The sequence below is a fragment of the Ochotona curzoniae genome, unplaced genomic scaffold (assembly GCF_017591425.1).
Source record: "Ochotona curzoniae isolate NIBS_2020 unplaced genomic scaffold, NIBS_Ocur_1.0 contig_1, whole genome shotgun sequence".
Lineage (NCBI taxonomy): Eukaryota > Metazoa > Chordata > Mammalia > Lagomorpha > Ochotonidae > Ochotona > Ochotona curzoniae.
This window is the reverse complement of record NW_024464918.1, coordinates 36,806,391-36,834,224: the sequence shown is the minus strand read 5'-3', so window position 1 is coordinate 36,834,224 and position 27,834 is coordinate 36,806,391. Positions and strand designations below refer to the sequence as shown.

The following is a 27,834-nucleotide window of genomic DNA, read 5'->3' as shown; positions in this document are numbered from 1 at the left end:
CGCACGCGCCTATAAAGGCCGCCGCCGCGCGCCACCGCTCGAGCGGTCTTGTTCTCCGCCTTCTTGTTCGTGTCCCGCCGCCGCCTGCCCCTCAGGCCGCCGTGTCCACAAGCTCGAAACACCGTGAGTAGGCGTCCGCGCGGAGAGCGGGAAGGGGGCCGTGGGGGCGGCGGCGTTGCGGGCCGCTCCCTCGGGCCCGCTGGGCTCCGGGGTCGGGCGCTCCGGGCCGCCTCCGCAAGGCCTCTCCGGGGCCTGGTGTGGCTGCGCGGGGCCGGGCTGCCAGGCCTCTCGGTCGGCCTGAGCTGTGAGCGGGGCCTCCGCTAGGCCTCTCCGACACCTGGGCTGTGGGCTCCCGGAGTGCCGAGCCTGCGCTCGACGTCTCTAGCTGCCCGGGGTGCGCCAGCCGGGGCTGTTCGTGGGAAGACTTTTCCTGCATTGTTTTTGCCACTGTGTGCAGTCGCTGAGAGAACTGTTTTCATAGCAGATGGCATCGTCATAGTGGTTTGACTTCCAGGGGCCCTAATTCTTGTAAATAAGAAACAAAACAACAACAACGAAAAAACCAAAAAACAATTCGCGGTGCCTGGGTTTTCAAGGGAAAGGAAGTCCACCTGCTTCGGTTCACCATTGATGGAGGCTTGAGGTCCGAGTATTGGGGGACATGTTTTTTTTTTTCGGTAGAGCTTCCCAGGAGATGGTTGTGTTTGTGTTATAGAACAATGCAGTCTCCTCCACCCCCGTGGTCTAAAAAAAGATGGCAGAGTTTCGGGTCACTTAAAAACCCAGCGTGTTTTTCTTTTTCTTTCTTTTTTTTTTTTTTTTTGGCTGGTTATAATTTGATAGAATCGGTTTAGTTAGCCAGCCACGGTATCCGTGTACAGAAATCTAAAGAATTGAAAAAAAAAATGGTTTTGGAAGCTTGTCGAGTCAAAGTGCTGTGCATTATTTAAAAATTTTCACTGAATGCTGATGTGACGCTGGAAGTTCTCTTTGAACGGGGAGGTTAGATTACCAGGTGCATCCAGTTACAGATTGGCTCCTTGCTGCTTAATGAGATCTCGGCTGCCTTCAGGGTCACCTAATATGGACTGGACTGTGACTAAGCACATCGTGTCATTGGTCAGGGATTCTGAGGGAAATATGAAATGGTTGTTCTGCTCTAATCTGATCACTTGGCCTTGTTAGACTCCGGGTTCTGTAACATCAGCTCTCTGGACCCTCAGCATAACAGAAATGTCAGGGATTACGCGGCGCTGTGTTCCTAGGGTACCTCTGTTGTTTTGTCCCTGGGAGGGCTGCTGCATTGTTGGGGAGCCCCGAGCTGCTCCCCCCACCCCCCGCTGGGAGCTGGAAAGTGTAATCCGACGCTCTCCCTCCGTGGGTGCTTGCAGCAAGCCGGATATTCCAGTGTGTGATTGGGAAACAGGGCCTTGCTTTCTGCTTGCTGCTTCTAATCGCTGGTCTGCTTGGGAGATGGGAATAGTTGTCTTAGAAAAAGCTGAATGACTAAGTTGTGTAATGGGGTCTCAATTCTTAAGTCCAAAATGAGTGTGGTGATGTCTTAAATGCCAACCTTGAGATGTTCGTTAAAATTGATGCTATTTTCTAATATAACACACCCAGAAAGTCTTGGAGATGTTTTATTTTGGCAAGTAGTGACATCATTGGATTATGAATGCTTTCAGAGCTTTTAAGGCGATCAGTGAAATTGAAGAGAACTGAGTTTTTAGTACATGTGCTGCCGAAGCAAGCACACAGCTTTTTCTTTTTTTTAACAGTGAATTATTTATTCTAACCCTAACCGCTCTTTGAACAAATCTGAAGGTAGTAAGACTTACAGAGAGCAATTCTTAAATTTCTGCCAGAATGTTTGCCAGGTCCTTTGAGTTAATTGCTTAATTTTATGTAAGAGATTTTCTTCTTCATGACTCAGTTTAATAAATACATTTTTGGATCAAGCAATCTCCTGTTTTGGGAATTTTATCAGATCTCTGCCTTGGACACCTAGTCAATCAGTAATGAAGGGTATGAAGATGTCTGAAATTTAAACCCTTAATTTTATGATTGAGAAGCTGTATTGACATCTGTTTATCTAAGTCTTTGCTGCACAGATGTAAGTGAACAAATGCAGTTTTAGTCTTTGTTTCTGAGTTCATTTTTCTGTGGTTGATCTTACTGTAGGGGACACGGTTACCTTCCATAATTTTCAGGCTGACCTTCCACCACGTTTGCAGGTGGTTGAATGATAAGTTAACTAGTCATATGGAATAGTTTCGATTCAGTGGGAGCAGAAAGGCAGGAAGCATACAAGTGCATTTTACTTTAGATATATTTTGCATCCAAAGTATAGCACTTAAAGGGTACATATCTAAGCTCGGCAGGACAGGATTCCTTTCTTAGGAGTTAACTTTGGAGATAATTGGTAGAATTATGTGTAAAGCAGTCAAATTACGTGAAAGTCCTGGACTTTTTGGTCAGTAACTTAGAGGCTTCTGACTGTAGCTGATGACATGTCAGGTATGTGCCATATTTCTCAAATTTTTTAATGCACTTTTTAGATGCCTTCAATTAAGTTGCAGAGTTCTGATGGAGAGATTTTTGAAGTTGATGTGGAAATTGCCAAGCAGTCTGTAACTATCAAGACCATGTTGGAAGGTAAGTTGGTAAGTTTGTTGGAGAAGCTTGGTGGGGGTGAGCAGGAAGGAAGAAGCGTGTAAATAGTGATGTTTTGAACATTAAGAGTGTGAAGGGGTAAAGTTTACAGTTACAAAGTATAAATTGTGTTGTTCTGAATCAGATAATCCTTTCTGCGTTATTTGGATTAACAAGATTGTTTCATTATTAAATCAAATGGATAAAAACAATAGGCCAGGGCCCAGAGCGGTAGGCTAATAGCTAAAGTCCTCGTCTTGCCTGTGTCAGGATCCCATAGGGGTGCTGGCTAGTATCCTGGTGATGCTGCTTCCTATACAGCTCCCTGCCCTGCTTGTGGCCTGAGAAGGCAGTAAGGATGGCCCAAGCCTTTGGACCTTGTGCCCGCATGGTGGACCTGGAAGAGGCTCCTGGCTCCTGGATTCAGATTGGTTTGGCCCAGTTCAGTTCGGTTCTGGCCTTTGCAGCCACTTGGGGAGTGAATTAGTGGATGGAAGATCTTTCTCTCCTTTCTTGTATGTCTGACTTTCCAATAAAAAAATAATTTTTTTAAAAAAATTGGCCAACAAATACTGAAATGACTTCCAAGTCTTATACTTGAAAGAGCTATTTGAAGCAATTTTTAAATTAATTTTTAAATTTGAAATGCAGATTTTACAAAAAAAGAGACAGGGAGGTCTTTTATCTGCTGATTCATTCCCCAAATGGCCACAATGGCTGGAGCTGAGCTGATGCAAAGCCAGGAGCTAGAAGCTTCTTCTGAGTCTTTCATGTGGGTGCAGGGTCCCAGGGCTTGGGCTGTCCTCGACTGCTTTCTCAGGCAATAAACAGGGAGCTGGATGGGAAGTGGAGCAGCTGGACAGAACTGGCATCCATATGGGATGGCGATGCCCCAAGGGAGAGGATTAGCTTGTATGCCATTCTGCTAGCTCCTGTTTGGAATTCTTGACAGAAATGCAAGCCTCTGGAAAAGGCACTGCCTTGCTCTGTGATAACCAGTCAGGGACACGGAGTGGAGAGTATCTTGCACAGCTTTCCCAGCTTACTCTTTGCCAGAAAAGGAGTAAGCTCTGAAGGGTAAGCTGTGTAGGTAAATATACATGTATTTTCTTTTAGTGACTGTTCTCATTTGTTTTATTTCTCTAAAATTGCTTCAAAGTGTATAAGCAGCCCAACAAAGTAAAGGAAAAAAGGAAAAAATACACTAAGTCCTAAAAGTTTGGAAAATTACTAGCTAACATGCATCACTCTTTATTTATTTATTTATTTTATTATTTTTTTATTGGAAAGGTGGATATACAGAGAGGAGAGACAGAGAGGAAGATCTTCCGTCCGATGATTCACTCCCCAAGTGAGCGCAACGGGCCGATACTATGCCGATCCGAAGCCAGGAGCCTCTTCCGGGTCTCCCACGCGGGTGCAGGTTCCCAAAGCTTTGGGCCGTCCTCGACTGCTTTCCCAGGCCACAGGCAGCGGCTGGAAGGGAAGCGGGGCTTCCGGGATTAGAACCAGCATTTTTATTTATTTATTTATTTTTATTATTTTTTCATCATGCATCACTCTTGTTGGAGTGGTCATTAATGGTGTATGCAGACCTGCAATTCAATGTCTAGAATCGAAAAAAACCAAAACTGAATAGTAAGAATGCTCTTGGGTACTTAAATATCAGAGATGCTTAAGTAGGGAATGTCTGTGACTTAGAAATGGTTAAATGAGGGTTATGGGCCAAGCAGTAACTGTGCCGGTAAAACGATGGTGGAATGTGATCTTTACCCTGGAACAGTATATAAACAAAAGGGGGACCAGATGCAGAGCAGGGTGGACGGCTGCAGAGTCCAATCCACACATGCAGTCATGTGCTGAGTGACATCGTAAGAGCATCCTGCCTGGTGTCACTCCCTAGACGGCAGTGTGTGGCATCAGTGAAGTGATACGCATACAGTGAGAGCAGGATGTTTGAGAGACAGTATGCTGGATGTGCTTTGATAGAGTGAAAAGCTTGTAGTGGCGATTCTGATAATATATTTGTGTAGTTAAAAATGAGTTTTCGGGCCCGGCGCGGTGGCGCAAGTGGTTAAAGGTCCTCACCTTGCACGCCCAGGATCCCATATGGGTGCCGGTTCTAGTCCCGGCAGCCCCGCTTCCCTTCCAGCTCCCTGCCTGTGGCCCGGGAAAGCAGTCGAGGACGGCCCAAAGCTTTGGGAACCTGCACCCGCGTGGGAGACCCGGAAGAGGCTCCTGGCTTCGGATTGGCATAGTATCGGCCCTTTGCGCTCACTTGGGGAGTGAATCATCGGACGGAAGATCTTCCTCTCTGTCTCTCCTCCTCTCTGTATATCTGCCTTTCCAATAAAAAAAAAATAATAAAAAAAAAAATGAGTTTTCTTGCAGAGATCTGTACCACTCTATTGAGTTGTGTGGCTCTTGGTCCCAAAAAGACTGCTGAAGGTAGATTTGCCTTCCTTGATGGATTATGGGAATACAGCTGTGGAAGAACATAAGGGTGGAGCAGGGCCAAGTTGTTAAGAATAGAAAAGCTGGATCTGATGCGATGGCCTAGCTGCTGAAGTGTTCACCTTGCGCATGACAGGATCCTGTATAGACGCCAGTTCTAATCCCAGCAGCCCTGCTTCCCATCCAGTTCCCTGCTTGTGGCCTGGGAAAGCAGTTGAGGATGGCCCAAAGCCTTGGCATTCTGCACCTGTGTAAGAAACCTGGAAGTAGTTCTGGGCTCGTAGCTCCAGATTGGCATAGCACCGGCCATTGCGCTCACATGGGGAGAGAATTATCGGAGGGAAGATATTTTCTGTCTCTCCTCCTTTCAGTATATTTTACTTTCCAATAAAAATAAATGGATCTTAAAAAAAATACAAGTCAAATGTGAGTGAGTGATGGGATTTATGGAAGCCAAGAGCAAAGAGGATACGGGCAGGTTCATTCACTGGACAAGTGACTAGGTTTCTACAGTTAGTGAGTTAAAGGCTGAATCCCAATGTGGAGGGTATGTCCTCTGTTTTCTCAGTAGATGCTTTCTTTTTCTGGCAAAAGCCAAACCTGTTTTTGGTAATGTGTGATAATCCTGTGGTGCTTAGAGTCATGTGTCCTACTGACTTATTTATGTAGATACTTTGGTTAAGTTGTCAACTGCTTGAAGAAGTAATGGTGTGATCATTGGAAAGGCCTGAAAGTAGAGATCTTTGTGATAGCTCAGTTGGCTGATGTTCTGCCTGCAAGCGCTGGCATCCGGTATGGGTGCTGGTGTGTGTCCTGACTGCTTCACTTTCCATCCATCTCCCGAATTATGGCCTGGGAGAGCAGTAGACAATGACCCACAGTCTTGGGACCTTGCACCTGTGTGGGAGACACAGAGGAAACTCCTGGCTTAAAAAAAAAAATCGTCTGAGTGTTTGTAAAAGAAGGTGAGTGAGAATGTATGCAAAGGGTGTAGAAAGTGATAGCCAACTGGGAAAGCAGTCGAGGACAGCCCAAAGCTTTGGGACCCTGCACCCGCGTGGGAGACCCGGAAGAGGCTCCTGGCTTCGGATCGGCATAGTATCGGCCCGTTGCGCTCACTTGGGGAGTGAATCCTTGGACGGAAGATCTTCCTCCCTGTCTCTCCTCTCTGTATATCCACCTTTCCAATGAAAAATTAATAAAAAAAAAAAAAAGAAAGTGATAGCCAAAAAAAAAAGTGAAAACCGAAGTGTTGCTCCCCCCATCCCTTGTAACCGTGGCAGTGAGAGCGCTCCTTGCTTCATCTGAAGTGATGCCTTCCGCACTCTCCTTTCTTGTATTGCTTCCAAGAAGCGTTTGCCAGTCTTAGCAACAGAGGGCTCCCTGAAGGTTTTCATTCCAGTGTTGATCAGGCAGTGAGTGCACTGGTAGGAAACAGTAGATGAATTTTTTCCCACTATAGCTTTTGCAGGTTAGGGGTGAATGGCTTTATCTTCCTCACCAGTAGCTAATGTGAAAGTCTAGCCCTTTGAGTATTACTCTTTCTTGACTGTGCAACTTAGTGCTTTCCCTGTTTTGCATTTTTTTAATTGCATTTCATTTTATGACATCGTTTCATAGCCTGTTTTGCATTTTGCAGTATCTTTGGCTCTTAGTTTTACATTACAGTGAGAAGTGAAAATCTTGACATGCATACTTGTGGATGACTAATTTGTTCAGGTCCAGAATGTACTATCAGGATCCAGATGTCTTCCAGAAGTCCTTAAAACTACACAGTTGTTTGTTTTTTTTAATTGGAAAGTCAGATATACAGAGAAGAGGAGAGAGACAGATCTTCAGTCTGTTGGTTCACTCTCCAAATGACTACCACAGCCGGTGATGAGCCAATCTGGAGCCAGGAACTTCTTCCAGGTCTCCCACACGGGTGCAGGGTCCCAAGGCTTTGGGCCATCCTTGACTACTTTCCCAGGCCACAAGCAGGGAGCTGGATGGGAAGTGGGGCTGCTGAGATTAGTACTGGCGCCCATATGGGATCCTGGCCCGTGCAAGGCAAGGACTTTAGCCACTAGGCTACTGTGCCAGGCCTGAAATTACATAGTTTAAAAGACTTGCTACTTGTGCATTTAGTCTAAAGGCAGAACATTTTGCATAGTCTTTAAATGCTGGAGAGAGGTAGTCTTTTACATCCATAATGATCTTAGTAAATTGTTTTTAAAATTGGAAGGCCAATTTTACGGAGCGGAGAGACAGATCTTGCTTCTGCTAGTTCACTCCCCAAATGAGCAATGACCAGAGCTGAGCCAGTGGGCTAGTTTACTATACCACAGTGCTGGCCCCTTGTGGTTTACTGTAACCTGAAATGGGACTAGGGGACATGCGTGGAAGGGGGAGGGGAGGATGACTTGGGGAGTCCAACCATGTCATAAAAAAAGATGTGCTCTGGTCTGTACCCATCCGTTAGAGGTGCTTGTGGAGCTCGGTGACCTCTGTCATTAGCTGCCTTGTCTGTTTTCAGTTCTTTCCTGTCTTGTTGAGAGCATTTGATGCTTGATCATTCTTCACCTGAATTCCATTGTATTTTCTTTTTCTTTCTTTTTTGTATTTCGGAATTTATGTGTTTTATTTGAAAGATAGTTACAGAAGGAGGGAGGGTGAGGAGAAGAGAGCTCCGTCTTTGATCTGCTGGTTAACTCCCTCAAGTGGTCAGAAGGGCCAGGCTGGGCCAGGTATCAGAAATTGCATCCAGCTCTCCCATGTGAGTGAGTGCAGGGGGCTAAGGCCTTGGGCCATCTTCTGCTGTTCCAGGCACACCACCAGAAGGTTGGATCAGAGGTGGAGCAGCAGGTCTCAAACCAGTGTAGAAATGCTGCTTTTTGACATTGGTATCAAAGGTGGTGGCTTAACTCACTGCCCCAGAAGTACCATGTGGTGTTGGATTTCACTCAGTAGCCTTGTTTTTCATCTTTGAAGCCTGCCATTCCTTAGGGCTTAATCTTTGATTCTCTGTACTGTATTTGTATTCAGCTCACTGGTCACATTTTCATAACTTCTATCAACTTTGTACAGCAGTTCCCAGACTGTTTTGATGTCTCTTCATTTCTAAACTTCCCACGTAGAACCACCATTGGATGTGTGATAAATCAAATGTACCACATTAGAGCTCTTGCTCCCCTCTGCTAAAAACAGCAGTTCTGGAAGACTTTGCATTATCAGTGACAGTTCTAGTGCTGGCTCCATCCCTCTCAAGTCATAAACTAATATTCCCTGATTCCTTTCATGTTACATAATACTTCTGTTTGGTTTGTAGGTTGTTGACTATTAAAACACATAGAGAATTTTACCAGTTTTTATTTCCTTGTTGGTTACCAACCTTGTGCAATCACTGTTTCGTGCTGGGAGTGTTGACTGCGTACTTGGTGATCCAGCACCTGTTACTTGCTCTTCCCCTTTGCTCTGCCTTACATTGTTAGTGCTGCTGCACTGGACCAGATATGCCTGCACATTCCATCTTCTAGGCAGGGTACTAAGCGCAGTTTTAAAAATCTTTCAGTTTTTTTTTTTTTAACATATATTTTTATTTGAAAGGCAGTTTTACAGAGAAGGTTTTCCTCCCACTGATTGACCTTCCCAAATGGCTGCAATGGACAGAAGTAAGCTGTTCTGAAGCCAGGAGCTTTCTCCAGGCCTCCCATGTGGGTGCAGGGGCTCAAGGGCACTCACCATCCTCTGCGGCTTTCCCAGGTTTCAAGCAAGAAGCCAGATGGGAAGTGGAGCAGCCAGGACACAAACTGTTGCCCATATGGGATTCCAGCACAGCAGGTGAAGGATCAGCATATTGTGCTGTTAGGCTGGTCCCTCTGCAATTCAAAATCATTTAATTTAAAATTGTGTTCACAGTGTAGCATAGCATGTACAGCTGCTGCCTGCAGCGCTGCCATCCCGTATGGGTACTGGTTGAAGTCGCTGCTGTTCCACTTCCTATTCTGCTCCCTGCTAATGCACTTGAGAAACTAGTGGAGTTAGCCCAAGTACTTGGGCCGTTCCAGTTACATTGGAGGCAGGAAGAAGCTCCTCCCTTTTGATTGGCCCACCTCCAACTGTTGCAGCCATCTGGAGAGAGAACCAGTGGATGAAGATCTTCCCCTCTTTCTCTGCCTTTCAAATAAATAAGTCTTTAAAACTGACAGCGATTCCTCCATCTGTTGTTGACTCCAGTGCATGGAAGAGTACCTGATGTATATAGAGACTGGACTAAGGGCCCGGCAGCGTGGCCTAGTGGCTAAAGTCCTCGCCTTGAACGCGCCGGGATCCCATGTGGACACTGGTTCTAATCCCGGCAGCTCCATTTCTCATCCAGCTCCCTGCTTGTGGCCCGGGAAAGCAGTCGAGGACGGCCCAATGCTTTGGGACCCTGCACCCGCATGGGAGACCTAGAAAGAAGTTTCTGGCTCCCGGCTTTGGATCGGCGCAGTACCGGCCATTGCGGTCACTTGGGGAGTGAATCATTGGATGGAATCCTTCCTCTCTGTCTCTTCTCCTCTCTGTATATACTGAAATTTTTTTTGTGTGTGAAGATTGATTTATTTTTATTGCAAAATCAGATATACAGGGAGAAGAAGAGACAGAAAGATCTTCTGTCATATGATTCACTCCCCTAGAAGCCACAACACCCGGAGCTGCACTGATCAGAAGCCGGGAACCAGGAGCTTCATCCAGGTGTCTCATACTGGATGGGAAGTGGAGCTGCCGGGATTAGAACCAGTATCCATATGGGATCCCGGTGTGTTCAAGGCGAGGACTTCAGCCGCTAAGCCATGCCGCCGGGCCCTAAAAATAAATACATCTTAAAAAAAAAGAGAAACTGGACTCAGCAGTGGCCATGTCTGCATCATGGATAACAGCCAATTGAGAATCTAAAAATTAGACCTTTGTAACGGAGAAGCTTGGCAAGTCAGTGTTAGGGATAATATATATGTGATAAATGGCCTGAAAGTTGAAATGTTGAATGTAAATCCCTCCACCCATGTTCTCTTTAATTTTAGTAGGTAGAAAGCTTCTGAGGAATCTGTCTGAAGATGTTTGAAATAAACACATAAACACAGTCCTGCTCTTACTTACACAACATCTTTGTATACATGCCTTTAAATTTTTTTTAATTTTGGAGGCTGTGGTGACAGACCAGCATCCCATATAGGTGCCATTTCAAGTGCCAGCTGCTCCAATTCCAATCAGCACCCTGCTGGCTCCTGGCTTCAGATCAACCCTGCTCTGGCCATTGTGGCCATTTGGGGAATGAAACAGTAGATGGAAAATCTCTCTCTGTAACTGAAGTAAAATAACAGGTTTTTTTTTATGTTGTTGTTTTTTAAATAGGACTCTTATCAAACTGTTTTTGAGATCATACCAGTGTTAACAAAATATCCTATCTTGTTTTTGTTCTTTGGGATAACTTTTGTTGCTTTCATATTCTAAATGTATTCTATCTAAAGAAAATCGTGTGAAGAAAACAGTGAGGGGTCAGCTTCAGATTTTTTTTCTGGGTGGATGTCCCATTGTTTAAACTCAAATATAATTACGGTTGGTTTTTTGTTTTTTCTTTTTTCCCAGTACCCCTTAATGAGGTGAGATTGGGCATGTTCAGGCTGGTATGGCTGTAGACCGGAATTGTGTATTCATATATTCACCTAGCCTTCGTAGTTGAGGATGTTTCATGGATCTGTTGTTGGGAACCACAAACTGAATGCATATAAGACAACTGTTTTTAGTAAAGTGTTTTTTTCTTTTTCTTTTTTTAAGATTTATTTTCATTAAAAAGGCAGTTGTACAGATAGGAGTAAAGACAGAAAGATCTTCCATCGGATGGTTCACTCCCCAAGGACTGCAGTGGCTGGAGCTGAGCCAGTTCAAAACCAAGAACCCAGAGCTTACTCTAGGTCTCCCACGTGGTTACAGCGTCCCAAAACTTTAGACCATCCTCGATTGCTTTCCCAGGCCACAAGCAGGAAGCTAGATGGGAAGTGGGGCTGTTGGGATTAGGATTGGTGCCCATTTGGGATCCTGGCGCTTTCAAGGTGAGAACTTGAGTTGCTAGGTCATTGCGCCTGGTGCACCCCCCCCCCCCTTTTTTTTTAAAGAATTATTTTTATTGGTAAATCAGAATTAAACCTCTTCCATCCACTGGTTCGTTTCCCAAGTCACCACAATGGCCAGAGCTGAGCCGATCCAAAGCCAGGAGCTGCTTTTGGGTCTCCCATGTGGGTGCAGGGTCCCAAGGCTTTGGGCTGTCCTGAACTGCCTTTTCAGCCCACAAGCAGGGAGCTAGAAGGAAAGTGAAGCAACTGAGACACAAACTGACGTCCATATGGGATCCTGGGCATGTTCAAGGCAAGGACTTTAGCCACCAAGCTACTGTGCTAAGCCCAGTAAAATACTTTTGTACAACATGTTGCAAGTTGTTTGAGGCATACTCTGGTTGCAGTATTAAGAGTTAGAAAGTAATGGCACCTCTCTTGTTTTCTTAGATTTGGGAATGGATGATGAAGGAGATGATGACCCAGTTCCTCTACCAAATGTTAATGCAGCAATATTAAAAAAGGTAAGGTCTTTCAAGGGTTTAATATTTATAGTTGAGGTTATTTAAAGTTTTGAATGAACTTAGCTTTTAGTTAAATCCTTTTACATGCTTCCATTCTTTCTGTGTTTCTGTATCTAGCATATAATCCTGATCAGATGGGAAAAGTAGGTAATATGTTTTAGACCAAAAATTCCTGAATAAATTCAAGCCACATTTGACTTCATTCTGCTGTGCATTTTATTGGGATATCTATGTTTACCTTTCTGCTTATATATGTGCACACTTGAGCTCATGTCACTGAACTATTTGGCTTAAAAATGTATTAATTGATGAATATGAATAATTCAGGGATGTTAGAATTTACTGTTTAATAAAAATTTTTTTAAGGATTTTTTATATTGGAAGGCACATATACAGAGACGAGATACAGAGAGAAAGATCTTCTATCCACTGGTTCACTCCCCAAGGACTGCAATGGCTGGAGCTGAGCCAACCTAAAGCCAGGAGTCAGGAGCTTGTTCCACGTCTCCTGTTCGGATGCAGGGTCCCAAGGCTTTGGGCCATCCTTGACTGCATTCCCAGGTCACAGGCAGGGAACTGGATGGGAACAGGATTAGAACCAGCGCCCATATGGGATCCTGGCACGTGTAAGGCTACCACGCTGGGCACCACAAGTGATGTCTTAATTGTGAAGTCAAACAGCAGTCCCTTAATTTTTGTTTGAAGATTGATTTCTTTATTTGAAATGCAGAATTACAAAGAGAGAAAGCTTTTCCATCTGCTAGTTCACTCCCCAAATGGCCACAGCCGTAGGAGTTGGGCCAGTCTGAAGCCAGGAGCCAGGAACTTGTTTCTGGTCTTTCATGTAGTACAGGGTCCCATGGACTTAGGAAACCTTTTCCAGGTGCAGTAGCAGGGAACTGATTTGGAAGTGGAAGAGCCAGGGTATGAATCAGCACTCATGTGGGATGCCAGTGCCACAGGCAGAGGCTAGCATATTATACCATGGCACTGGCTGCCTAAGTGATGTCCTATGAAGTCAAACAATGGCTTTAAAGATTTATTACTCTTATTTGTATGGAAGAGTTACAGAGAGAGGTCTTCTGTTTGTCAATTCATTCTGCAAATGGCTGCAGCAGCTGAAACCCAGCCAATCCGAAGCTAGGAGTTGGGAGCTTCTGGGTGTCCTGCATGGGTGCCAGGGTTCCCAGGACTCGGGTCATCTTCTGTGGCTTTCTTGGACCATCAGTGGGGAGCTAGATAGGAAGTGGAGCAGCTGGGACTAGAAATGGTGCCCAAATGGGATGTTAGCGCTGCAGGCGGATTTAACGAACATTGCTGCACTGACCCTGACTTTTCTTATTGCAAAACATTTTTAAAGGTTTGTTTTTTTTTTTTTTTTTCCATTCTATGTGAAAGGGCAGGACAGGTAAGAGTATCCAATATAGAAGATGATTTTTTTTTAAAGGTTTTTTTTATTTGAAAGGCATAGTTTCAGGCCTGGTGCAATGGCTCAATGGCTCAATCCTCACTTCTCACCTTGCAAGCCTGGGGATCCTATATGGCCACTGATTCATAACTGACTGCCCCACTTCTATTCAGCTCCCTGCTTATCGCCTAGGAAAGCATTAGAGGATGTTTTCTAAGCTTTGGGATCCTGTATGGGAATGAATGGGAGACTAGCAAGAAGCTCCGGATGCCCGTCTTTGAATTAGCTTTGCTCCGGCTGATGCAGGCATTAGGGGAGTGAACCAGCACATGGAAGCTCTTTTTGTATCTCCTTCTCTACATAAATTGATCTGCTTTTCCAATAAAAACAAATATATGTTTGGAAAAAAAAAATAAGAGCCTAAGGGAGAGGGAGGCTGAAGCTTCCATCTGCTTGTTTGGTCCCCAAATGTGTGTATCTTCCAGGTCTGGGTCAGATTGAACCAGAAGCCCCCAAACTCAGTACAGGTCTCCCACATGGATGTTTGGGGACCCAAGTACCTCAGCTATCACCTGCTGTCTAGTAGGGTGCAGTGTAGCAGGAAGCTAGGTCAGAAGTGAAGGAGCCAGGAATCAAGCCAAGCACTCCAAAGTGGGGGCCTGACCCGTATGCCACAGTGCCTTTCTTGGAAGGAAGTTACTGCTTTGGGAGCTGATGATGAGCATGCTCTGCATCCTGACTCACTGTGGGATTGTTTGTCCTCATGTGCTGTGCTGTTGCCATCTCTGACCTTACCAGTCAGTTGAACCAGTTGAGATGATCTGATCTTCAATTTTGAACCTCCAAAGTTTGAGCCAGAATTTGCCACAATTTATATAAGTAGCTGATAGACAAAGACACCTAAATGACATCCTGATTAGAGAATCTGCGTCTCTGTCACTCATGTAGGAAACCAGAATGGAGTTCCTGGCCCTGCCTTTACCCCAGTTCAGTCCTGGCTGTTGAAGCCATTTGTAGAGTGAACCAGGAGATGCAAGGTCTTTGTCTCTCCCTTTCTCGGATGCTTTCTTTGCCTTTCAGATCAATTGATCGGCTAATTTAAAGCAAAACCCCCAGTGTGGCTGTGGCAGGCCGCTGTGTCCCCCCCCCCCTTTTTTTTCACGATTTATTTTTATTGGAAAGTCAGATATGCAGAAAGGAAGATCATCCATCTGTTGATTTACTCCCCAGGCGCTGCAAAGGTCAGAGCTGCACCCATCCTGAGCCTGGAGCCTCCTCTGGGTTTCCCATGTGGCTGCAGGGTCCCAAGGCTTTGGGCCATCCTTAACTGCTTTCCCAGGCCACAAGCAGGGAGCTGGATGGGATTTAGTCCACCGGGACATGAATTGGCGCCTATATGGAATGCCAGCGTTGCAAGTCGCGAACTTAACCGCTAGGCTTACCGCACCAGACTCGGCTTTTTCTTAAACACATGCACATATTTGCACATTCTAGATACTGTCAGAATTTTCAGAGAGGTTAATACCAGTTTTTTTTTTTTTTTTTTTTAAGATTTATTTTTATCAGAAAGGCGGATATACAGAGAGGAGAGACAGAGAGGAAGATCTTCCGTCCAATGATTCACTCCCCAAGTGGCCGCAACGGCCGATGCTCTGCTGATCCGAAGCCAGGAGCTTCTTCCGGGTCTCCCACGCGGGTGCAGGGTCTCAAAGCTTTGGGCCATCCTCGACTGCTTTCCCAGGCCACAGGCAGGGAGCTGGATGGGAAGTGGAGCTGCCGGGATTAGAACCGGCGCCCATATGGGATCCCGGGTGTGCAAGGCGAGGACCTTTAACCACTGCGCCACCGCACCGGGCCCAAATACCAGTTTACACTGTATAGTCAAGAGTATGAGTGCTGCATAGTGTTGCTAACAGTTAACACCACTGAGTTCTGGAATTGGATTATTTTGGTCTTTGGCAGTTGATAGTAGTGTGATTAGTGTTTTTATGTCTAATGAGGTTGAACATTCCCTAGTATTTGGATATTCAGATTTCTTTTGCTTATTACCTATACTTGTCTTTAAAAACTTGATTTCTATGGTAGGAGATGGTCATTTTGCTGTGAGTTCATTCTTGTACCCTAATGGAGGTACAGTGAGGACTGGATCTTTGTTATTCATGGGTAGTACCAATAACATCAATAAAAGGGACTTTGACCATCTCAGATAATTATAAACAACCAGCCTCTATGCTTGGTCGATTAATGAATTACATCACAAAATCTTAGTACAGAAGGTGCGGGTAAGTATGAAGTGACAGTGAGCGGCAGCATGATGGACTTGGGAAAATCATGAAAGCCAGCCATTGTGATGGGGAGGGAACTTGGTTGAGGGGGAAGGGAGACCCCAGCAACCAACTGAACTGTATCATAAAACTTAATTTCCATTTTATTTACAAGGCATATGTATATATGGAGATTTACCTTCTGATTCACTTCCAAAGAATTTGAGACAGCTGGGGCTCGGCCAGGTGGGCCTGGGACTCTGTCTGTGGCACCCTCATGTGTAGCAGGGGCCCGAGCACTTGGGCTGTGTTCTGCCATATCCCTAGGTGCCCTAGCAGGACATTGGCTGGGAAGCAGAGCTGTCGGCACTGGAGTTGGCAGTCTAATCCAGGAGGCTGGAGTCTCATGTGTTGGCTTCATCTCCCACTAAGTGTATGGTGTGCATGGTTTCCTTTTGATTGATAAGACCTCGTACCATATAGGATTATAAAGAGTTTTTGAGATCGTTTTTGTTTTCGTGCTTACCTATTAATTTTTGTCCTAATTCTTATCCTGGTGTAGATGTAATGTTGCCCCAGTAGGGGAAAGAGTACTTTGTAATAAAATACTGCACAGGATTGAACTTGTGTTATTGTAGGTCATTCAATGGTGCACCCACCACAAGGATGACCCCCCTCCTCCTGAAGATGATGAGAACAAGGAAAAGCGAACAGATGATATCCCCGTTTGGGACCAAGAATTTCTGAAAGTTGACCAAGGAACACTTTTTGAGCTTATTCTGGTATGTTTTTAATAATGTAATATAGCTGTATTCCAGTCTTTATAATTTCTTCTAACTAAATTTACTATATTCATTAATACTGAAATTTAAGGCTTTGAATTTAACTTTAATGTGTTTATTCATTTCTATTCATTTTTATAAAGGTTTGTTTTTATTGAAAATTGAAATATACAGAAAAGACGTGTGACAGAGGATGATCTTCCGTCCGTTAATTTATTTAAATCAATATGTTAGTATTCAACATTAAATGTTACTGAGGTAATAGTTATTTCATAATGCTAGCATCCTTGTAGATAACATTTATCTACCTATAAGCAAAACTTCCAAAAATGGAAGCAAAACTTGGTAAGCTTCAAAGGAGAAATAGGGAACTCTTCTATCACAGATTTCAATATCTGTTTCCTCCTCCTTTTTTTTTTTTTTTTAATTTGTGGCCAGCAGGATGGAATAACATGTAAAGCCACCACTTTTTTCACTTTTTTTTCTATATTTATTTTTATCGGAAAGTCAGGTATACAGAAAGGAGGAGAGTCAGAAAGGAAGATCTTTCATCCACTGATTCATTCGCCAAGTGACTGCAACTGCCGGAGCTGCTGCAATCCAAAACCAGGATCCTGGAGCCTCTTTTGAATCCTCTGTTGCTTTCCCAGGCCACAAGCAGGGAGCTGGATGGGAAGTGGGGCTGCTGGGATTAGAACCTGGCACTCATATGGGATCCTGACAGATGGCAAGGCGAGGACTTTAGCCCCTAGGCTACCATGCCAGGCCCAGTACCTGTTTCTTAAGAATTAGTGGAATAAATAGGAAATCAGTAAGGCTATAGCACATTTGAGTAACAGTATTGATGAACTTGTTTTAATGAACGTATTGGCACATCATGTCTAATGACAGCTGCACATATCCAAGAGTGTATTCACATTATAGACCATGTTCTGGGTCATAAAACATACCATTTAAGTGATACAAATTGTGTGTTCTCTCCTCAGTAGCATTAGAAGTCAATAGTAGAAGAACATCAGGATCAATGTACAAATTTTTGAAATTTAAGCCTCAGTTAAACTTTAACAGAAGAATGAAAGTATTGAAAACAAAACTTGCTAAAATAGACAACATAAACACAGAAAAAATTAATAGAGCAAAACATTCGCTTTTTGCAGAGCCTTGGATAATTGTTTTTGCTGGAACCTGGCATGTGGTGCTTGCATGCATGTGCATATACGTGTACATGTTTGTGCATGCACACACGAAGTAGGCGAGGCTGTGGTCCAGGGATGGGCGGCACAAAGACTCCGCATTACAGCAAACGACAGAAACATTATGTACAAAAATACCTAATTTTTCACAGAAAAATTAGTGTGATTTGTAATTGCCCCTTTCTGTCTTGGATTTGGTTCCAGGACCCCCTCAAAGTGCTCATGTTATGTTGTCTTAATAAATGTATTATAAACAGTTGTTTCTCTGTCAGGTTTGGGGAATAAGAAAGTATGTGTTAGTGAAGATGTAGTTTTTTCTCTAAATATATTTCTGTCCTCAGTTGAATCTATGGATGTGGATTTCACAGATAAGTAGGGCTAACTGTAGTTTTTGGATTTCTTAGAATCAGTCAGCATCTTAGGCTGGTAAATTGTTAATTACTAACTTCGGGTATAGTTCAAAACATTATATAAGCTTTAATGAAAACAACTCTCACCTTATAGGCTGCAAACTACTTAGACATCAAAGGTTTGCTTGATGTTACATGCAAGACTGTTGCCAACATGATCAAGGGAAAGACCCCTGAGGAGATCCGCAAGACCTTCAATATAAAGAACGACTTCACTGAAGAAGAAGAAGCCCAGGTAGGTAGCACACCGTCAACCCACGCTGTGTCAGAGGCCGAGACCACTGACCTGCAAGGCCGGCAATGTGTGCAGCATGGAGTCTGAGGCCCTTGAGCAACTCTCTGTTTAGAACACACTGCTCTTCTGAAAGCAACTTCAATTTTCAACAAACGGTGCTCTTTTGTGTTCATCGGGTCATAGTTTTACTACTTAGGACTTTAATGCAGTCCATGTGTATTTGATTTCAGGAAAGCAGGCCCTCTCTAAATGTATGCCAGGATACATCCGAGTAACTTAGTGAGAAGTTTTGTGAGCGCATAGATCAAAATGATTTTGCTGACATGGCTACATGCAGAAATTATGTGAATGATCTAAATGGACTTGCTGCCAGTAGGACAAAGTGACAACCTGGACATGCAGTCAGGGCATCAGAAAGTAAAGTACTAGCTTGATGTTTCTTATTTTCCAATTTGCTGTCCCAACTCAGGCTGCTCAGCAGTCGGCAGTGTTCACACATCTTAGGAAAGAGTACTCAAGTAAGGTGCTTCCTTATATCTTTGTCTTCTAGGTACGCAAAGAGAACCAGTGGTGTGAAGAGAAGTGAAATGTTGTGCCTGACACTGTAACATTGTAAGGATTGTTCCAAATACTAGTTGCACTGCTCTGTTTATAATTGTTAATATTAGGCAAACAGTAGACAAATGCAGCAGCAAATCATTTGTTCTGGCAGAATATTGTCCTCACTGCATGTGTAGTTATTGAGTACAGATTCCAAACCTGAGTTTCCTCTACTATGATCGAAAGTTCCTGTTTTCTTTGCTCTGAATAAAACAACTGTGGGTTCTTGATAGAAAGTGACATTTTGGGCTTTCCCTCTTCTAAAGCCATTTCTGCCTAGTTTATTGTCAGTTAACTTGAGTGAACTTTTAAAAGTTAGCATTGTAAATAAAACAACTTTCAAGAAGTTTTCTGAAAAAGAATGAAGAAAATATCTTTATTCATGAGTTGGATACTGAACAGAGGCTATTTGCAGTCTGTGTCCTGAGTGGGGCTGTCAGGGTGTCTCCCAGCTGTGTGGTCTGTCGGTGCCCCTGAGGCTGACTTGGCTGTATGGAGCTGGGCTCCCTCAGTTGCATCTGAGGACCTGCTCTTACTTTAATCCTCTCGGCTTTGAACATGTTGTCTCAGTCACTACCTGGTTTGTGGGGGTTTTTTTGGCGGGGGAAGGGAGGGTGTAACTAGTTTGTTAGCTTTTCAATTAAAAAAGACATTTAATTCAAGTGGTATGTCATCTTTTTATAATCTTTTCCCATGTGGGGAACACTCTTCACTCTACTTGCATGTCAAAAATAACATTTAACGTTAAAATATGTGGTAGAATCCAGAAAATGTCCTTTATGAATGTGAGATAACTTTCAATAAAAGTAAGTTATGATAGACAGTAAATAGTTTGCTTTTGTGGACTTAAAATGTGTTTGGTCACTTAACATTAAATGATTTAATGTTTGTGTATGTGTAACATGGAAAGACTGTTAGGGCATGTTATAGCTCACTGCAGGCTGTTGAGGGGCCCACCCGTCAGCTACTGGAGGATTCCCTCTCCTAATTGCTGTGACTAAAGTTAACCAGAAATGGTGCCTCAGTTCTATTACAGACTCTACTTCTTTTTTTTTTTCTTTTTTTTTTTTTTCTTCTTTTTTTTATTGGAAAGGCGGATATACAGAGAGGAGAGACAGAGAGGAAGATCTTCCGTCCGATGATTCACTCCCCAAGTGAGCCGCAACGGGCCGATACTATGCCGATCCGAAGCCAGGAGCCTGTTCTGGGTCTCCCACGCGGGTGCAGGGTCCCAAAGCTTTGGGCCGTCCTCGACTGCTTTCCCGGGCCACAGGCAGGGAGCTGGAAGGGAAGCGGGGCTGCCGGGATTAGAACCGGCGCCCATATGGGATCCCGGGCGTGCAAGGCGAGGACTTAACCACTTGCGCCACCGCGCCGGGCCCCAGACTCTACTTCTGTTTTCACCTTCCTCCCTGCAGTAGAATAAATTGAAAACTTTTTTCTTTTAAGATTTATTTATTTATTGGAAAGTCAGATACACAGAGAGGAGGAGAGACAGAGAGGAAGAGCTTCCATCCAGTGATTCACTCCCCAAGTGAGCCACGATGGCTGGTGCTGTGCCGATCCAAAGCCGGGTACCAGGAACTTCTTCTGGGTATCCCACACGGGTGCAGGGTCCCAAGGCTTTGGGCCATCCTCGACTGCTTTCCCAGGCCACAAGCAGGGAGCTGGTTGGAAGTGGAGCTGCCCGAATTAGAACCGGCGCCCATATGGGATCCTAGCGCATTTAAGGCGAGGACTTTAGCCTCTAGGCCACGCTGCCGGGCCCAAAATTGAAAACTTTTTGATGTGTAAGATACCCTCAGACATTTTCATGGGATTTTTTTCATTTCCTTTTTGTGTCCATCCCCCTTATTTTTCTTTCATTTAATATTGTATCACATATAGCTTTATTGTATTCTGTTTATTTGCTGTGAGCTGTTCAGGTTATCCCATAATAGTAGTTGCCTTCACCTTTCAATTGTCCCAAATTTACTTTAATAGAAAAGTTCATATGTCAGAGTTCCCATTCTTTTACCAAAGACAGCAAATTACATGTGTGGGTGAAATCTGATCCTAAGCCTGGTTTTTATGTTGGAAGTAAAAATGACCTTAAAGGTTGCTAAGTAAACTCATAGACTGTCTTTAGCTAAAGAGCCTAGCATGGTTACTCTGTTGCATTTCTTTTTTAAGTAAAGTCAGCTATCTTTTTTTAAAGATTTATTTTTATTATTATTATTTTTTCATTGGAAAGGCGAATATACAGAGAGGAGAGACAGAGAGGAAGATCTTCCGTCCGATGATTCACTCCCCAAGTGACCACAAAGGCCGATGCTATGCCGATCTGAAGCCAGGAGCCTCTTCTGGGTCTCCCACACGGGTGCAGGTTCCCAAAGCTTCGGGCCGTTGTCCTCTGCTGCTTTCCCGGGCCACAGGCAGGGAGCTGGATGGGAAGCGGGGCTGCCGGGATAGAACCGGCGCCCATATGGGATCCTGGGTGTGCAAGGCGAGGACCTTAACCACTTGCACCACCGCGCCGGGCCCCAGCATTTTTTTTTTAAATAAATCTTTTATTGAAAAGTCAGATATACAGAAAGGAAAAGAGAGAGAGAGGGAGGAAGATCTGTTGATTTACTCCCCAAGCGGCTGCAACAGCTGGAGCTGTACTGATCCGAAGCCAGGTGCCCAGAGCCTCTGGGTCTCCCACATGGGTGCAGGGTCCCAAGGCTTTGGGCTATCCTTGGCTGCTTTCCCAGGCCACAAGCAGAGAGCTGGGTAGGACACAAACTGGCACCCATATGGGATCCCTTTGTGTGCAAAGTGAGGACTTTGGCTGCTAGGTTACCGTGCTGGCCCTCTCTGTTGCATTTTATGAAAGTTTGCTGACCCTCGTGATCAGTTTTGTATCACTGATTGCCTCACTCTCCAAAACTAATGGTCATGTTTTGGTGTAGAACTGCCAGTTGCCATTACAATCTTAGACACCTTGGGCAGTATCATGATGCTTATGCACCAGTCTTCATGGAAATCCCAGGATGTCTATGTGTGCTGTGTTCAGTTTGTGAAGGAAGTATCTCCTTGTCATTGCCAACTCAGATTTGTGTGACCATCAAGAATTGTTAGAAATACTAGGATCTTGGGCCCAACGTGGGAGCCTAGTGGCTAAAGTCCTTGCTTTGCATACACTGGGATCCCATATAGACACCAGTTTAAATCCCAGCGACCCTGCTTCTCATCCAGCTCCTTGCTTGTGGCCTGGGAAAGCAGTTGAGGGGGGCCCAAAGCCTTGGGACCCTGCACTCATGTGGTCCCCAAAAGAGAGGAAGAAGGTTCCTGACTTCAGATTGGCACAGTTCTGGCCATGGTGGCCACTTGCGGAGTAAATCAACAGATGAAAGATCTTCCTCTCTGTATACCTGCTTTTCAAATAAAAATACATAAATCTAAAAAAAAAAAAAAATACTAGGATCTTCAGAAAGGTTGAATGTACAATGTAGTTAATATTTTTGTTGTATTCTTGATTTTATGTACATTGTGGCTGTAGTCTTTAAATAAACCATAACATCTTTTATGTAAAGGTTAAGATCATTCATCAAAGAGAAAATAGGTCGTTCGTGGCCATTGTGTACCCACTAAGCGTGGATTAAGCCCTTTTCAAGTTGGCTGAAACATGTTTTTCCTAGTTTGCTGTGTTCTTATATAAATCTACACTATTTTAACAGGTTTTGTAGGTTGTCACTTGGAGTGCACGGTCCTTTCCCATTATCCACAGCAGTCAGACCTTAGTCTTTGGTGATGTCCCCACTCCTGCCCTCTGCTTTAAACCACTGTGGTTTAAAGTCATTGTACCTGCCTTTGCCTGTTAGCGGTAGCGTGTCCACAGCTGTGGGCAAGGGTGAAACAGCAGCTACCGTTTCACAGCACACCTGCAGTGTGCTTTCTGTTAGTACTGGTAGAATACAGAGGCCGCTTGAAGCACTGCGCTGTTCATTTCTGACAGGGAACTTAGTGGTCCTTGTCAAATACGGGTGTGGTGTGTAAGGAATATAAGTTTGGTTTTGTTTGAGAAACAAATTGCCCATCTGCTGGTTGATTCTGCATATGCCTGTGACAGATGAAATTGGACCAGGCCTGACCCCAGGAACTTGGTATGGATTCCGAGTTGAACCCCTTGGGCATCTTAGCCACTAAGCCAGATGCCTGTCCCCCAAGAGTGGTTTTAGTGCATGAGAGGGGAGAAGTGATGATAGCCCCGGGCTTGGAAAGTGGTTACTGGTGATGAATTATTAATATATTCGGTAATTATTGGTATACATATGAGAGGAAAAGAAACCTCTTGATAACCACAGGGCATAACTAGGAAGTGGTCTTTACTTTGCCAGCAGAGCAAAGGAGGGGAAGCAGGTGCCTGGCCAATGTGGGTGATTACTAGTTACACCTGAAGATGTCCCTGCCTGCAGTATGGTGCTTTTAGTGAGGAAGACTCCTTTGTGATCGTGTTTTGGTTTCTTATCTGTTGACTGATGCACTTGTGATTTTTTTTAAGACTTTTTTTTTAATGGAAAATCAGATATACAGAAAGGAAAAGAGACAGACAGGAATATCTCCCCAAGTGGCTGTAACAGACTGAGCTGAGCTAATACAAAGCTAGGAGCCAGGAGTTTCTTCTGGGTCTCCCACGAGGGTACAGGGTCCCAAGGCTTTGGCCCATCCTTTGCTGCTTTCCCAGGCTACAAGCAGGGCCTGGGAAAGCAGCAAAGCAAGACCTGGATTGGAAGGGGAGCAGTCAGGATTCAAACCAGCGCCCATATGGGATCCTAGTGTGTGCAAGGTGAAGACTTCAACCGCTAGGCTACTGCAACAGGCCCGTGCACTTGCGCTTTAAAAGTAAAACCAAACTGCGCTGTATGTTAGCCTGTTGATTGGCCTTATCACTGTCATGAGAGAAAGATGTGCCCCTTCACTTTGCAAGTGTTGGTGCAACTCATTAGCTCATCTTTGCACATCTAGCCTTGAAACAAAGTAGGTAAAAACGGCACTTTTGTATGTGTCCAAGACATTCTTTTAAGAATTCAAGGAGCTGAGTTAAAAAGATAACCCTGGGAGGATCTGAGATCTGGAACAAAGAAGCTGGTTTCGACAGTCTCTGTTGTGGGGTGTTACCACAACCTAAAAATGGGGGTTTGCCTGAGTGGGCAGCACTGTTTCAGAAACTTGAACTCATCAGGCCCTGAGGAACCCTTAGAGAGCTTTCAAGTTGGTGCTGGTGTGGTGACAGAGCTTACTAATCTTCCACCTGCATGTGCCAGCATCCAGTGTGAGTGCTGGATTGAGTCCCAATCTGACTGCCTGCTTGTGCCCTGGGAAGGCACTAGGGGATGGTACAAGGCCTTGGGCACCTATGTTATGCGGGAGACCTTGAGGAATCTCCTGGTTTCAGGCTTTAGATCAGAGCGTGGGGCCCGGCAGTCTGGCCTAGTAGCTCTAGTCCTCGCCTTGAAAATGCCGGGATCCCATGTGGGTGCCGGTTCTAGTCCCGGCAGCTCCACTTCCCATCCAGCTCCCTGCTTGTGGCCTGGGAAAGCAGTCGAGGACGGCCCAAAGCTTTGGGACCCTGCACCCGCGTGGGAGGCTCCTGGTTCCCAGCTTTGGATCGGCACAGCACCAGCCATTGTGGCTCACTTGGGGAGTGAATCACTGGATGGAAGCTCTTCCTCTGTCTCTCTTCCTCTCTGTCTAGCTTACTTTGTAATAAAAATAAATAAATCTTTAAAAAAAATCAGAGCATGGAAGCTCTTTCTCTCTTCTGAGTTTCAGGCTAAAATAAATCTTAAAAACTTTCCAAAGACCTCTGAATCAGGTTGAAGAAGCCTAACTTAAAAAAAAAAAAAGATTTATTTTATTTTATTTTTATTGGAAAGGCGGATATACAGAGAGGAAGATCTTCCGTCCGATGATTCACTCCCCAAGTGACCACAAAGGCCGATGCTATGCCGATCTGAAGCCAGGAGCCTCTTCCGGGTCTCCCACGCGGGTGCAGGGTCCCAAAGCTTTGGGCCGTCCTCGACTGCTTTCCCAGGCCACAGGCAGGGAGCTGGATGGGAAGCGGGGCTGCCGGGATAGAACCGGCGCCCATATGGGATCCCGGGCATTCAAGGCGAGGACCTTAACCACTTGCGCCACCGCAGCACCGGGCCTGAAGCCTAACTTTTGAAAAGTCAATTCAGGTTTTTAATATAATTTGGGGTCTAAAATTTTTGATTTTGATATATAGACCAAACAAAACAAGTTTAAATAAATTTGGCCTTCTGCCCTTTGTCCTATTTTCCTGCCTTCTCTGGAACAGAATGTAGAGAAACAGTCCACTTGGCTTTGCTTCTGGGTTTCTTACCCAGGTTTTTGGTTTGCTAAACAGAATTGAGCTAGGCTAGGACTCCACAACCAGAAGGAACTGAGACTTTGGGGGAGGGGGGTGGCCAGAGGGCCTGTTGTAAATTAGAAGGGAAAGGGCCAGCTGTAGCCTAGCGCTTAAGTCCTCCTTGCACGTGCTGGGATCCCATATGGGTACCAGCTTGTGTTCTGGCAGCCCCACTTCCCATCCAGCTCCCTCCCTGCTTGTGGTCTTAGGACCCTGCACCCTCGTGGGAGACCCAGAAGAGGCTCCTGGCTTCAGATCGGTTCAGCTCTGTCTGTTGCAGCTACTTGAAGAGTGAATCAGCGAACCAAAGATATTCTCTGTATATCTGAATTTCCAATTAAAAAAAGATGAAAATGGAAGGCCCTGCTAAGGTGCTGCTGCACTGAGAGCCCTAGGCAAACAGGGAGCAGCAGAAGGTGGAGGCTCAGGAGCTGGATTTTTAGCAGGTCTTAAGTCTGCCACCTGTGCAGGAGCATGGAAGGGAGACCAGGCGGTCCCATCCTGACTCTCAGGTCAGTTCACGAGCTGTCCCTGAAGGGAACCACTCTGATATTTGAAGTTGAGTTTGGGGTTGCAATCTCAACCCCGTGTAGCCCCACAGGAATGTACCACTGTGATTTGAGATTTGAGTCTCCTTTGTGAGAAAGAGGTTGGGTTTTTTTTCCTTAGGCTGGTTTCATTATTACAAAGTTGCCCAAGGCCTTTGGAACTCCCTCTACCCCCAAGACACACAGAGGGTACATTGTTCAGGTACCCTGTGTACTGTAAATGAGATGCCATATCAGATGCAGCCGCCCAGTCTTGCATGAGCCCTGGGGAGAATGTAGTTTTTAGAAGCAAACAGGCCAGTAGCCAGAGGAAAATTGTTTAAAATGGGACAGATGTCCAGACAATGGCATGAGTACTCTCCCAGGAAGCAGCCAGCCTGGGATTAAGACTCTAGTGACCTACTTTAAATAAATTCTACTCTGGAAGACAACTTTGTTTATAAATGCTTGCAAACAAAATCCAAGATGCTGACTCTAAATGAAATGAAAATTGCAGTGATGGAGGCCCACTGACCATCTCCTGTCAAACTGGCCTAACTGAGGTGACCTTATGGTATGACTTACATTCCTAATAGATCTCGGGGTCAGCAGTTTACTTAACAGGTTGGAAACTTACCCTTGGACTACACAGGTCTTAGAATGTTAGGGGAGGAATGGGAGTTATTAAACTATCCTTGAGTAAATTATGGTTATAGCAGCTTATGGAATATTCCTATTTGCTTGCTTTCCTGGGGACACATGTACTTGTGGAGTCTTCTCTTTGAGAAAGCAGCCTCATGGTTGTGTATACCTGTTTCAGGTTGGGAGTTTCCAGTTCATTGAAACCCACATGAGAGTGGAGATTGGTCTGCACTGTGGAGTCAGAGGGCTGGGGCCTTGAGAGCCTGGCTCAGAGCAGCCCTCTGGTCTAGGGTGCAGGGCCGGGACCCCTTTAGAGGAAGTGAGGAGGGGATGAGTATTTTTAGCTGTGAGAAAGGGAGAGCATTATATTCTTGATATTAAACAGCTTATTTGTCAGGGTCAGGCTTTAAAAAACAAACCCAGTAAAAAGTTATCTTTATTCTCACATTAAAAAAAGTCTTTCTATGATGATGCATTAACAGTACAAAAATATTTTGGACACTACAGTGGTCCTTTTCCTCAAGACTTCGCAGCACTATACTAGGGAGTATGTTATCTTTGGATTCTGAGAAACCTGTAGCTGAAGTAGGAACTCAAGGCTTTTCCGGAGGGTTGTATGTGAATACAGACAGCCCCCTTTCTTTGGATTCAGGCTATGTACAGTGAGGAGGTGGCAACAAGTTAAATTTTAAAAAACAGGTTTTTCAAGGCTCAGAGTTGAAGCTTGGCTCAAAAGAGGGTTAAAGAAAGCCATAGTGAAAACCCACTGTTTATCACTAGGGGTTTTTTGGGCTCTTGCTTTGGTTGCAGTGGTCCTCCTCCTGTAACCCCACGGAAAGTGAGGCTGGCTGAGTGCCAGAAGAATGGCTCTGGCTAGCAAGAGCTTTTGATTTGCCCCTCACAGCTGCCCAAGAGCTGGCTCATCTGATTTCAATGAGCTGAAAATGTTACTGTGACAAAGATTATTTTAAATGAGCATTATACACCAGATTGGAGTCATGTCTTCGAGTTGCTAGTGACAGGCTTGGAGCCTTGGGTATCAGAGCTGCTCAGAATGGCAAGTTTCTCAGGAGACATTTCCAAGTAATTTGAACTCCTGCCAGATGCTCATACCAGCTACATTAGCTTGATGGTACAGTGTCAGGCTTTTCTGTTGGGAGGTTACAGGCCTAATTATACCCAACTTTATCCCCTCTTGTAAGTTCCTGAGGACACAATAAGGAGGCTTCCTCTGGCCCAGCTCACCAGTAGCAGCTGGTTCTTCTGTAAACAGGTTTTCCATTTTCTTATGAGAGAAGTGTTGTCATGAGCTTTATGGTTGTGGCAGTGCTCACATGCTATTTGATGAACCAGCTCCTTCTTGGTCCATGAAGTGTCTGAGATTGGAGAGGGTGTGGCGGGGGTCGAGGACATAGCTGTGCTCAGCCCAGCCCATCTACGACCTACAGCAGAAAAGCAGGGGGAGCAGGGGGCATGTGGCTGGCACAGGCACAAGGCATGCCCTTCATGAGGTGGCATTAACACAGAATATGAATGCCACCATTTGGGGTAGTTAGAATTGGGCCTGGGTTCAGGTAAAAGTTGACCAGCTTCTGAAATCTTCAGGTATGGGACCCTAGGACTCAGGTTGTGCTCCATGTGATTGGGCCATGTCGCTTCCTCTCGGGTGGGTCCC

The 27,834-nt window shown here is 44.9% G+C and overlaps 1 protein-coding gene across 2 annotated transcripts; it reads left to right on the top strand.

Annotated features, from left to right (window-relative positions):
- Positions 1 to 19: 19 nt before the first annotated feature.
- SKP1 (S-phase kinase associated protein 1) lies at positions 20 to 18,939 on the top strand. Of its 2 annotated transcripts, none has more exons than XM_040971763.1 (6): positions 20 to 123; positions 2,559 to 2,655; positions 11,628 to 11,701; positions 16,012 to 16,155; positions 17,853 to 17,993; positions 18,544 to 18,939. In XM_040971763.1, exons 2-6 carry the CDS (start codon positions 2,559 to 2,561, stop codon positions 18,577 to 18,579), a joined length of 492 nt encoding a protein of 163 aa, XP_040827697.1. In that variant the 5' UTR covers positions 20 to 123; the 3' UTR covers positions 18,580 to 18,939. The 2 variants fall into 2 exon arrangements, with proteins under 2 accessions (XP_040827697.1, XP_040827707.1); XM_040971773.1 differs by lacking the exon at positions 20 to 123 and adding an exon at positions 2,099 to 2,113.
- The last annotated feature ends 8,895 nt before the right edge of the window (positions 18,940 to 27,834 follow it).